Source organism: Lichenostomus cassidix, chromosome 5 (assembly GCF_008360975.1).
Source record: "Lichenostomus cassidix isolate B80296 chromosome 5, HeHo_3.0, whole genome shotgun sequence".
Taxonomy (NCBI): domain Eukaryota; kingdom Metazoa; phylum Chordata; class Aves; order Passeriformes; family Meliphagidae; genus Lichenostomus; species Lichenostomus cassidix.
The window spans coordinates 47,160,232-47,172,725 of record NC_139486.1 but is presented as its reverse complement, the minus strand read 5'-3'; the positions used below and the strand labels follow the sequence as shown (position 1 = coordinate 47,172,725).

Genomic DNA, 12,494 nt, shown 5'->3' with positions numbered 1-12,494 from the left:
AGTCATTCCCTCACTCTGGAGGCCAAGGTGGATTTGGTGGCTCTGGCAGGACATTGCCATCCATAGAGCCACACCACAGGGCAAGTTCTTGCTTGCAAAGTCTGAGTTTTCAATCAACCACCAACTGTATTTGCAGAAGCCATGCATGTAAATCTTCAGCCATCAAGCACAATTGACTTGCCCTGGTAAAATTAAGTGTGTGTATACTATATACTTCATCTGTTTAAATGAAATGTATTACAAAATCAAACCAAGTCAAGTACCTGAATTAAGAGTTTCTATTGTCTCCACTAGTACTTTTAGGCAGGTTTTTTGAGTGGTAAATTAATAGTGATTACGCATTCCTTCTTCCCACAGAGACTATTTCCCCAGGCTTCAAAAATCTAGTATAAACGAGGCACAATAATTCATTTCCTATTCCGCTCACTTCAGATGTTTTTCCTCTTTGGTCTGAGCAAATAGGAAAAAAAAATCTTAAAAACGATCTGTATAAAATTCAATTGATTTAATCAGAGACATGATGTCAAATTACCCTGGAAGACTGAAAAATCAACAAGAGAGAGAGAACATTTTGCATAGCAGAAAACAGGTATTTCAAACACCTTTTGAAAGAAACAGTTCAGAAGAACACAGGTCATTGACCTCATCTGTACAAGACAGCCAGATTTCATCCTTTAAGGCAAGGGTACATGAGGGGCTTTGCTGCTCACCAGAACACACAGCAATCAAAACACTATGAAACATACCAATCTAAAATCTGTGGATTAAAGCTTGGTGTTCAACTTCCCTTTTCTAAACAATATAGTATAAAACCAAGGAAAATCAATCCTGAGTATCAGTTCTTAGCTATTAGTATTCTACATACCACTGACTAAGATTCCTGAGCAGGAAAAGGGTGTGACAGGCAATCAGTAGATGTAGCTCTTATCGCTTGATAAACAGTGTTTTAACAACCAGCCAGAGATACAGGTCCAGAGCAAATTACATGGACTATTCCAGGAGTTGTTTCTAACTGTAATAATTCCAGTGTATAATTAAGAACACAGCCACATATACCACACCATGCAGAAAAGAGAAAATTATGCCTCCAGTGCTTGTTGCTCCCATCACTGGGCTAGATCTTGGCCAGGGCTCTCTACTCAGCTTAGGTCTTTATGTCCTGATTTAACACCACTCCCGCTTCCTTTCCTTCCCCTCTAAACATGTAGGACAGTGACAGAGACCCCCCCCAGGCAGCTCAAAGCCCATGGAATAAAGCAGAAGGCAGACAGAGGGAGTCAAAAGACAACAGAAAACGAGTTCAGTTTCTTAAACTCGTTTGGGCAGAAGAGACAAACACCAGGGTCCTTGCACACCCCCAGGTACAACCCAGCTTAGCGTTCTATGAATGACTGTTTGTATGCTGACAATAGAACTATCGAGTACTTCCTCCAGTGTGAAAGAAGCACATGCACGACTCTGTGTGTGTGTGTTATGACTCCAAGTCCTTTCCAGCTCTGCACCTTATACCTTGTAACCAACTGTCTGCACAAAGCAGGTCCCATGCCTCCTCCAGAGGAGACGCTGAGACAGAACAGCTCCTCTGAATCAGAAAAATCTACCTTGCTGTTAATTTTAGTAACAAACTTCTGCTCTGTAGCAACTATTTATCTGCCAATACCGAGCACCTGGCGGGCAGGGATTGTACTCCAAACAGAGCATTTTTTGGCACGGCAGAAAGTAGCTTTGGGAGCTCAGAAAGAGAGCTTGAGAAGTATGTAGCAAAGACCAGTGACTTAAACCATGATTTAATGAGCACAAAAAGCTTATGTTCTACAAAAAGGAGGAGAAGTTGGGATGGCTGAACAGTAAAGCCTCAATTCCCTCTGCTGGTGGGAATCAGAGTGAGGCTGCCTAAATGGTACTTGCAAATTGCCTTGCAAGAAACATACAAGGGTGACAGTACCCTCTTCCACCTCTTCAGTGCCCTAAGGAATCCAAACAATGCTTAGCAAGAGGCTTGAGAGTATTGACTCCCACTATCAGTCATCATTGCATCAGAAGAGCTCTGGAAAGAGGGGAAATGCTGGGGCCAATGCTTACACCATGGGTGTGTGTTAGGGGGAGAGAGACAGGCAATGACTTACACCTATTACAAAATCTTAATTCTTGCACAGATTGGATAAATCCACACTGTTAATACTTGCAAAAAAAAAAAAAAAAGTTCAAATTCAGGCTAGAATCTTAAGTAGACAAAGGAATATAACCTTTTGTTTTTGTCTTCCTAGGCTTGCTGTTAAGGTTTATATAAGATTGGCTAAGATATTGAACACAGTTTACTGTCCCTTCTGTACATAATTTGAGACACCTGAAAGATCAGAAACCATTAGAGATTGCTGCCGAAACCTCCTTTTCAGGAAAAAATAAAAGGAGCTCCAATTCCTGAAAGTGTTTTACATTGTTCAACCACAATTATTGGGCACTTCCTAATTACAGCCATTACTCATTTTCTAATCTAATGGCATTATCATAACTCTAGAGAGAATGGAGCCCACAATTATCTCAGCAGTTGCACACAGTCATCTCCCAATTACATACACTCAGACGTCAGCTATTTTCCCGCCACTAAAATAAAGTTAGTACCACTTAACCTGACAGCCTAAACACTCCAGAATCCTCAGGTGTGGAACAGAAGCACAAAATCCTGAATTGACTTTAGATAACAGTTATTTAGAAATAGAACTTAAAATCAGAATACAATAATGAAATCACAAAACCTGAGTTTGGTGTCTTTAGTCTTAGGATTTTGACCACAAAATATCTTTACCTCTAGCTGTTGTAAAAAGCATGTTCCTATGTAATGTACATACATATACATACATACATATATATATATATATTTGCACACACACACATATGTTTGAGCATGAATATAACAAGCACACACCATATTCCTACCTGACCCTCTTACCTCCATTCAACACATGCCAATTCCCCAAGGGTCATACAAACCTTCAGCAACAACTTGATGGACAAGCAGTGATTTCTCACAGAGCCACTTGTTGGGATGCTTGTGCACCACAAACCTGCAACTTGCTGGCTTGGGTGTGACACTTTGCTCTACAGAAAGCATTGTAGACAAAGCAATTTTCAACCAGCCTGAGGTTAAATAACACCCTCCAAACATCATCTCCTTCCTGTGATGGATAGCACAAGCAGTTAGAGCAAGGAGCAATAAAAGAGGCAAGGAAAAGGAGCATCACCTGTTTCTCATCCTCCTCTGACAGGGCTGCAGCACTGACAATTGATAACACCTGTTCAATAGCACCTGTTCAATTAGAAACTGAAACTGCAGTGAGCATCGGCATCACACAGATGTCACTGCATGCAACCAGGAGCCACGGATCAAAAAATAAAAAAGAATGGAGGACACTGCTACCTACTTCATTTCCACTTTCAGCAGGAGCAATTTATTTCAATTCCCTGGGTAGCAATCCGAAGAAAATTGCCTGAAACCAGCTCCTGCTCTATCTAATAGGTACACCTAAGGGCTCCTGAACAGAGACACAGCATTTCTGTTAACAAGAAAGAGAAACTTTCCCCAGGAGGGTGACTTTTGTTTCACTTCACACCTGTGGGGGAAAAAAAACCCCAAACCATCACAGCCCGAAAGCCCTTATCTGCACGACGTTCAGGCCCGGAGGGTGCGGCTGAGGGTGGTCCCGGAGCCCCTAGCACCCCGGGCGGTAACGGGAGCGCGGAGCAGGTGCCCGGCGGCAGCGGGGCGCTACTCACACGGTGAAATGGTACACGAAGCACTTCCAGCCCGTGGGCCGCTCCAAGAAGTTGTAGACCCTGCCCTGGACGCTGCTGCGGCTCAGCAGGGGCTTGCGGAGGCTGTAGATGGAGACGCGGGGGTCCAGGCTGACGGGGGGCCGCGGGCAGTCGGCGCTCACCACCACCACCTCGCTCCGCAGGCGCGGAGCCCGCTCTCTCTCGGGCGCGGAGCCGCATCCCGCGGGAGCCTGCCCGCCCTGCGCGGCCGCCAGCGGGGCGTAGTGGGCGTTCGGGGCGCTCTCGGCCAGCTCCAGCGCCGACGCCTTCTTGCCGGGCGTCATGCTGCCTCTCCTGGGCAGCGACAGCCGGCCCAGGCTGCGGCTCTTGGGCTCGCCCGGCGGGGAGCTGGACGACATGGCTGGGGCGGCGCGGCGGTGCCCCGGGAGCTGCGGGCAGCGCCGGGCTCCCCGTCCCGCCGCCGACACCGCTGGCCCGGCCCCCGCGGGGCGGCTCCGGCCGGGAAAGGTGCGGGGAGCGGGGGCGGGCCCGGAGGAATCCCGGTGCCGCCCGGCGGGAGGCGCTGCCCGCCGCCCCGGCTCTCAGCCCGACTCCGGCGGGAGCCCCGGTGGCGCCTGGACCGTGTCTGGGTTACGCTCAACAGTGTCACTGTCCTCACTGCTGACCTGCACCTGCATCACCTGCGCCTTGTGAGGTCTCCTCTCACCTGGCTGAGGAGCTGCGGGACAGGGAACAAGGAGAAGCCTTCCAGCAGCACAGAAGCCCTGCAGGCTTTCCTGTCTTCTCAGCCACGAAGTACTCCGGTGTTTCCCAGGACTGTGGCTTTAGCTGGCTTGAGATTTTCGGGTACAACCCCTTACTTCAGATTTAGGACCTCCAAAGCCTTCAGGACGTGCTGCTCCCTTCCTTTTTGCGGAATTTCAGCACCTGGGAGCAGCAGAGCTCTGCCAGGGTCGGAATCCTGCAGGAGGCTCTTTTTAAAATCAGTAACAAGAATTATGAGCCCGAACAACAGGTCGTGCAGTCCTTCTTGTTATTGCAACCAAAGGGAGTGAATAGCTGAGTAACTGGGAAAACTGTAGAACACAACAAACACAGTTCTGCAGAATTGCATCCTCTACAAGTTGGGTCCCTCACCAGCAGCATTTTGGTTTTTTGTGGGAGGTTGCATATGTTTGGCCATTAAGAACAGGTCATTTTGAGGGCTTGGATAACTTTCCCGTGCCTTGAAGTTATGACTTCCTTAACTGTAGTGTGAATCGATTTGTCATGGCTTTTTGCACCAATTAGTTAACAATTTCTATTCCCAGAGTGAAGGGGAAGGTGATGTTTGATGTGGACTGATGCGTTTTTTCTTCCTGCTCAAAATAGAACAGCACTAGTAAGAGCTATGTCGAGTTCGTGGTTGATACTGGTACTCGAACAAGAATGTTACAGGGAGATATGGTGCTAAATAAAGTTAAACAAAAACAACCCTGTTAATTGCAGTTCCATTCAAATGTCAGGCTGCAGAACTGTAGGGGGAACCAAGCAAGATCCTTCACTAGTGTAAACAAGAAAGACTGGTGGGCTCTTGACTGATTTACACCCAGGAGGGATCTGGCTCCTTCTTAGGAATACAAAACCAGAAGTGTTAAAACGAGACTTTGCAGAACTTGTCTCTAAACCACCAGCGTCCTAACCAGGTTTTCCCTGCTCCACCAGAGCATGAAGAACAAACCAGCTTAATAAAAACAGCATTTCAAAGGAAAATTTTCTGGTATCTGGTCAAAATAGAGCCAGCTTTCTCTATTTTGAGAAACTGTTCTTTCTTGCAACAAGCCTGCAAGAAAAATGGCTAATGTCATCGCTACCCTTGAAGGCTCACTGTTTGAGGGCTAGCCTGATAAAGTCTTGATACTGAAGTTAAAAAATGTGTTTCTTTATATAAGTGTTCCACTTTGTTTTATAGATCAACATAACATTGTCTGGGTTATACAGGGCCTTATCCTGCAGCCAGTTGCAAAATATAATTTACAGAGTTCAAGCTAACAAGAGGCTGTATGTTCATATGTAAATGATGTAGTGCTTGAAAAACTTTTCAAAACTTTAAAAAAATATTGTGGTATTACGTTATTTACCCATTGATTAACAAAACAGAGAATAGAAACTGCACTCTATCTGAACCTAAGAAAATGGAATTTCTGTATTGCTTATGCAATTTCCTTGCAAAAGAAAGGCTAGAGACGTATTATATACTTAAATGGCTAAGCAGGGAAGAAAATTGGTAAAATCTAAATTTGATCTTCAGTGTTCAATGAGAAACTGTTCCAAACAATCAAAGTTTGTTCCAAAAAAATTTTTACTGCAAAACAAAAAAAGTCTCAAATCTATTTCATAGCCTAACGTATTGAATTGTTTTTCAGGAGAGCAATATTTTCATAAGATTTTAGGATGGAATTCCAATGTTGAATAAATCTTTCAAAGAATCATCACGACTAAACGAATTTTAAGCATTTAAAATTAGTATATAGGTAGTATCTAAAGTCCTTTTCTCTGGAGTAAAGGAAGTAATCAAAATTGATATTTTGAATGTGTTACTGGTAAATGATAACATTTATTCTATATTCAAAAATCATTTTGTTAGATGATTGCCAGCTAATTCAAGGTACTGAATGGTAAAACATGTCTGGCACAGGTGAAAGCAAGAGCATACTTAAAAGTGTCAAATGGATGACTACTTAGTGATGAAAATGTAGGGAATAATTATCTTCATTGTATATTAATTTACCAAAACTCTATTATTCACAACGTTTTCAATATGCATATTTTAACATGGTAATAGATTTCCGATTTTTCCCCTTCTTAAGTAGCCATGTCTTGATCTTAATCACGTTTATTTTACAAAACAACAGAATGTAAGTGGAAAAAAAGAAAAAAAATCCAGAGTATGGTGTATACAGGGAAGAGTTAAAAATGGGAAGAGGAGGGAGATGAGTGTTCAAATATATTTATGGAGCTAGGTATCTAGGCTTTGATAGTGAAGAGAGTAGGAAGATATGTTGAATAAAGAGGACGTGGGTTTTAAATGTTAAGGTGGAACTACTGTGCTGTATCGTTTCTTAGAATAATAATAATAATAATTTAGGCTGCTTTGAGTATTTACAGAACTGCAGCGAAATTAGTAACAAACAGGATATTTTAATTCACAGGTTGCAAGTACTGTTTTAAATCCCTATTTCTTTAAGAGGACTTTGATTCTAAACATGAGATGTCATAATTCACCAAAGTATGATGATAATACACCACTGAAGCTGATGGTAAAGCTCCAATTCTAGTAATTTTATTGGAACAAGACTAATAAATTATTTCTGAAAACCCCACAGTTGAGCTACAGTAGATCAAAAAATGTTTGTGCCATCCTGGGGCTCTGTTTCTGTTATCCTGTACCAAGTTATGAGCAATATTATGCCTGCAATGTCAGATATGCTCATGACATGCTATATTTTCACTTTGTGCCTGCCAGAGTACTGTGCAAGATCACAGTGCTAAATCACTGATGAATGTTTACAAGCAAAAATTGCTGCAGCCAGTTAGAAAGAGGCACCTTGATCTTTTGCCTGATTACTTCCCTGTGGAAGCTGAGACTCAAACAAACAGTTTCTATCTGAATGTTCTCTGTCTTCTGAAAGCCTTTAACACTTACGTTGCAATTACAGGTTGCACCAGTTCTCCACTGGCATGGAAATCATCTTGTTTGCTGTTAGATTACTTTGTGGGATGGTTTTTGTTTGAATTAGGTTTGGGGTTTTTTGAATACCACTGCCATTTCTGCCCAGCTACAGTAGGGGACATGTTAAATAACAGTTTCCAAGGAGAGGAAAGAGTTGTGTTGTCTAAATTTTTGAATTATTTTTCTTTAATTAAATATTAATTCAAAATAATAAATATTTTGTTGTGTTCCATTTCCTGGAGAATCCACACTTGAGTTGAGTGAGTAGATGATTATAAAAACAGTCAGGGATGAAGGTAAATGTCACTCAGTACTGAACTGCAAGTAAAGTCCTAGGTTGTTTATATATTTTCATAAAGCCATAACTCTATGACAAAAACTTTTGAAATATTTTCTACCAATTAAAAAATTCTGCTCATAGATGCATCATTACTTTAAAACCATTCCTATTAAAAGCTACGAAACAACTAAGTACCTGGGCCTCAGACACAAAGAACAGTTTGAAAACACAACAGTGACATGTTGGACAAATAAACCTCAGCCTTACAATTCAAAGCAAAAGCAAGTGGAAAGAGACACAAGGGTTTGCTTCAGTTTTTAAATCCTGGGAAAACTACAGCTTAGCCAATTCAGAAGGGAGATGGGGAGATATATGTAAATTTTCATTCATTCATCAAGTTTCAATTAAGAACAATTTTCTGAGTACATGTAGATATTTTTCATCAGACACTTGATAATCTTATTTGCCATTATTTTTAATTAATCCCAATCTATTAATATACAACTTGTTTGCTTTTATGCAAATTGACTTTCGGCTTTAAATTCAGGCAAAATCTTTCTTACAGGCTCTTGAATACATCCATGCTTCGTATGTATAAATCCAGCAGGTGTTCCCTGTTGGCAGACATTTCTAGTCAAACAACTTATCACACCAGAAGGCACTCCAAATACAGAGAGTGCAATGTGTTTGAAATGGCAGTATAACCTAAAACACTGACCATCAACTTTCTCCTTCCAGTGAATTTCCCCCAGCTTCCTTGATCAGTAAGAACCACTACCCACAGTTCAGACACCTATTAACCATTGCTGTCCAGGCTTCCTGGGATTCATCAAAAGCATAGTATCGCCATGAAGTATGAGAAAAGGATGTCTAGGGAATGTGACACCTTTGTCAATCATTCAAAAAGCACCACAGTGCTGGTTAGTTAGGATAGGTGCTGCTGTGAAAGACACAGGACATACTCATCCTTAAGAATTATAGAGATCACAGCAGTCTCGTTGATGGGCAAAGCATAACCTGGATCATACACTCAATAAATCATGTCCTGAAAACTGGATGATATAGCCTCATCTATTCTGAAATGCTGCCTGCAGGGGCAATTAAATATCTACAGATAGAATGGAATATGGGAAAAAAAAAAAAAGAAAACCACATTCCTCCACTTGAAACAACTTCACAAAGGAGTAGCAACCTAACCAGTTAGCTGTTAATCAATGTCATAAATCAGAGATCACATTAATTCCTCACTTGATTCCTCAAATCACTTCCTTAGTAGACTAATCATTGTCAAAAAAGACACACTTTCAACAGGTGTTTATGCATTCTGCTCTTCTGCCAGTCTCTTTCAAGACAAATGGAGCAGACAGAAAAGAGCAGATAACATTCTATTCAGAAAGTTTAAAGTGTCCTTTAATTCCCTCCCATCTTTGGGTTATTTTTAACTGTGCATGCAGTATGTTCAGGAATCTGGGCAGTAGAGAGAAGTAGCACAGCAGAAGATAGTGGCATGCACCAGATATCCAGTGTATGGAGGCTATGCAGTCCTGCTGACAATCCTGATTAGCATTATCTCTTTGAATGCTATCCCAGAGCATGGTTATATCTGCATTTATATTATATGTTTACATTGTTTCATAGGTTTTTAAAGCATATTGGTGCCGTTCTGGGAAAGAATGTTACTGAACACCAATGCTCAAGTATTAAGTCCCAGAGCAAAGACTCTGAGTATATATTTATGCCCCACAAACTATTTTTTTGTTTTGTTTGCAAACACTTTGGGAACTCTGAGCCATTGATCTCTACCCTCTGGATGCAGCTATCCAGCCCATTCCTTATTCACCTCACAGTCCCCCTATTGAATCCACCTGTCTCCAGTTTAGAAAGAATGATGCTGGGGGGACCATACCAAAGGCTTTACAGAAACCCAGGTAAATGACATCCCTTCATGTCAAATGATATCCCTGTATCCTTTTTCTTGTCCACTGATGCAGGCAGTCTATCAGGCTGGTCAGGCAGGATTAGCCCTGGGTAAAGCCATGCTGGCTGTCTCAAACCAGCTCCCTGTTCTCCATGTGCCTTAGCATGGCTTCTTTGGGGATCTGTTCCATGATTGCTAGTTCTTGAGCCCTAATTTGAGCCTTGCAAGGTGAAAAACAAACAAAGAAAAACCCAACCAACCGCAAAAACCACCCTGCTATTTGTCCCTGAGGTTAGTCCTGCTACTTACAACAATACTTCTATTTTTTTGTCTTCAAGAAAAAAGTGTCAAAAAAAAAAAAAAGAAAAATCGAAGTAAAACCCCTTTCAGGTAAAACTGAGCGAGCATGTAATGGTAACAATAATTGGTAGACTCTTCATTTTTCTTAATTTATACAAAAGGCCAGTACCAGCCAATCACAATTTTGTTTTCTGTCAATAAAGATTAAATTTTTTTTCTACAGTGTTAGACTTTTCTGTTTGCTCTTGTTGCTGGCTGACCAAAAGCTTCCATGTACAAGTCAATCTGAAGAAATCAGGTCCTAGATGTTTACTTGTTTAGGAGCAGGACTTCAGGGCAGAGCCCTGGAAGGGTTCATTGGCAATGAAAAAAAAAAAAAAAGAAGTGGTGCTAGAATTGTAACTGAGCTGCTTTGGTGCATCACAGCTTGTAAACATCCCTCTCAACACTTTCTTCCTGCTCCTAACCTCATTGCAAATCTTCAATAAAGTGGCAGTGGGAAAAATAAAAATCTAAAGCTTGTGAAAGCCTGGTAAAACTAAGAGGGGATACCTTTAGGAGATCTTGGCCAGACACACCTGTGTACCCATGCATATGTAACCTCTCCAGCCTGCGGTGTCCTGTCCTCCTGAGTTCTTTAATATGGTTCATTTTTGAGCCATTTTTGTAACTGAAAACGATTCTTCTAGGCGTTACTCCAAAAGAGAAAACTAAAGAGGCTGACAAAATCCTGCAACATTGATTTGCACCATTAGGGCAGATGTGGTGTGTTTTAATCTCAGGAGCACGTGAGGCTCAGCAGGCATTTGCTCGCTCACACGGTGCCACACAGGGTACAGGGTGCACATTCTTACCCAGGAGAGCATGTCTGAGGGCAGAGTGACTAACAGCATTCTCCAAATGAAGAGGTTCTTACGTCATCTTCTTGCATCAAAAGCAAATTCTCCTCCTCACATTAATCACAAACCCTCTCTTTGTTAGGCTAAAATCAGTATCAGGTACCATCCCTGACTAAGGTCCAAATAAATTAACTGAAATTCTCCCCAAATTTTTCCTCCATAGTTGCTTATGGAGGGGGCTACTCTTAATAAAAGCATGTTGTGGTATTTCAGGAAGGGCTTCACTCTCAGCAGCTGAGAAAGAAATCACTAGCTATCACCAAATCTCTTCCTTGTCCAGGAATACTTCCTGCCTGTGACCACATTAATCTGTAACATATAATATCCTACTTTACGTGTAGGGAATGGCATGGGACAGATAGATAGTCAACCATTCTTCTTCAGCAGGACCCACTTGGCAACCCACTTGTGATGTCCAGCATCACTGGTCTGACTGTTAAGCCTGTGGCTGAATGTGTCTTTTAACTGCAGGTAGTTCACTGGGAAACTTCAGTGGGAGGTTGGTTATACATGTGCAATGCAAGGAATTTAATGCTAACTCTGTAGGAGAAGCAAAGATTTTTCAAGCAACAATTCCACCAAAAAGCTTTCTAATGCCTAAAAAAAAACCCCAAAACCCAAAAGACAACACAAAAAAAACCCCCAAAAAACCCCAAAAAAACCAACCACACAACAAAGAATAATAGAAAAGGTACTAGCAATGTCTCCTCCCCTGCCACTACACCTTTTCTCAATGAGTAACCTCTCAAGGCAAACAAATTGGAAACCATAAAACTCAGTGGATAGACCACAGGAGACCTGTGCAACAATCAGCTCTGCCAAACTGGAATTTCAGGTTGCTTTCATCTCACAAAATAGGAGTTTTCATTTCACTAGGTCCATTCTCATAGGTAAAGCTAAACAATGCAGTGTAACTCTAAGTCTTGCAAAAACTCTTTTAACCTGTTCCATAATTGTGATTTAATGCAAAATACTAGAGATATGCCTGACCTTTTTCAAATTGGGTTAATTGCAATTCTTATCTCTGTGTCCTCATCTCCAGTGTCTCAAAAGCACAGATGCTCAGCAGGATTTCATGTTTTACCATGGATATGCTAAAGCTGAAGCTTGCTGAGCTTGCAGAGCCCCAAAACTTTGTGCATGAAGAACACCACAATTCCCTGTGTACTATTGAGGAAGTGCAAAAGGGAACATTAGAGCACCCTTGTCATCTCCCTGATTAATGGCTAATTACAAATCCAGTGACCCAAGCAGTAGCATAACTACTTTTTAGAGAGCATTTGCATGCACGGCAAGGCATTAACATTTGTTAACTGGGCTATTAAACTGCTGTTAAAATTTGCCATTCCTTGAGGGCTCTGCGAAAGTACCACTCAGTGAGAAAATAAGCTCACTGATTTCAGACTGTCTGCATCACATCCAAATCATATTCTTCTCAGAAACTCTGGAAAGAGAAAAACAGCATCTACTTTGTACTGCCTGAAAGAACAATCCATAACGTTACTAATAAATTACAAGGCTCTTCAAAGCAGATGTGCTAACCTCACTAAGCCAATGAGGAGGAAACAACCCACCAACCTCATATCCTACCATCAGAAAAGTTGCTTTTTC

At 41.8% G+C, this 12,494-nt stretch overlaps 1 protein-coding gene across 7 annotated transcripts in view; it reads right to left on the bottom strand.

The window, feature by feature from the left end:
- Positions 1-4,259, bottom strand: part of KCNQ1 (potassium voltage-gated channel subfamily Q member 1) — a 333,012-nt gene extending 328,753 nt beyond the window's left edge. For all 7 annotated transcript variants that reach the window (XM_085062890.1, XM_085062894.1, XM_085062896.1 and 4 more), the window contains exon 1: positions 3,775-4,259. In XM_085062890.1, coding sequence (XP_084919016.1) covers positions 3,775-4,172 — 398 coding nt within the window. In that variant the 5' untranslated portion in view covers positions 4,173-4,259. The remainder of the gene's footprint in view (positions 1-3,774) is intronic.
- Between the last annotated feature and the right edge of the window lie 8,235 nt (positions 4,260-12,494).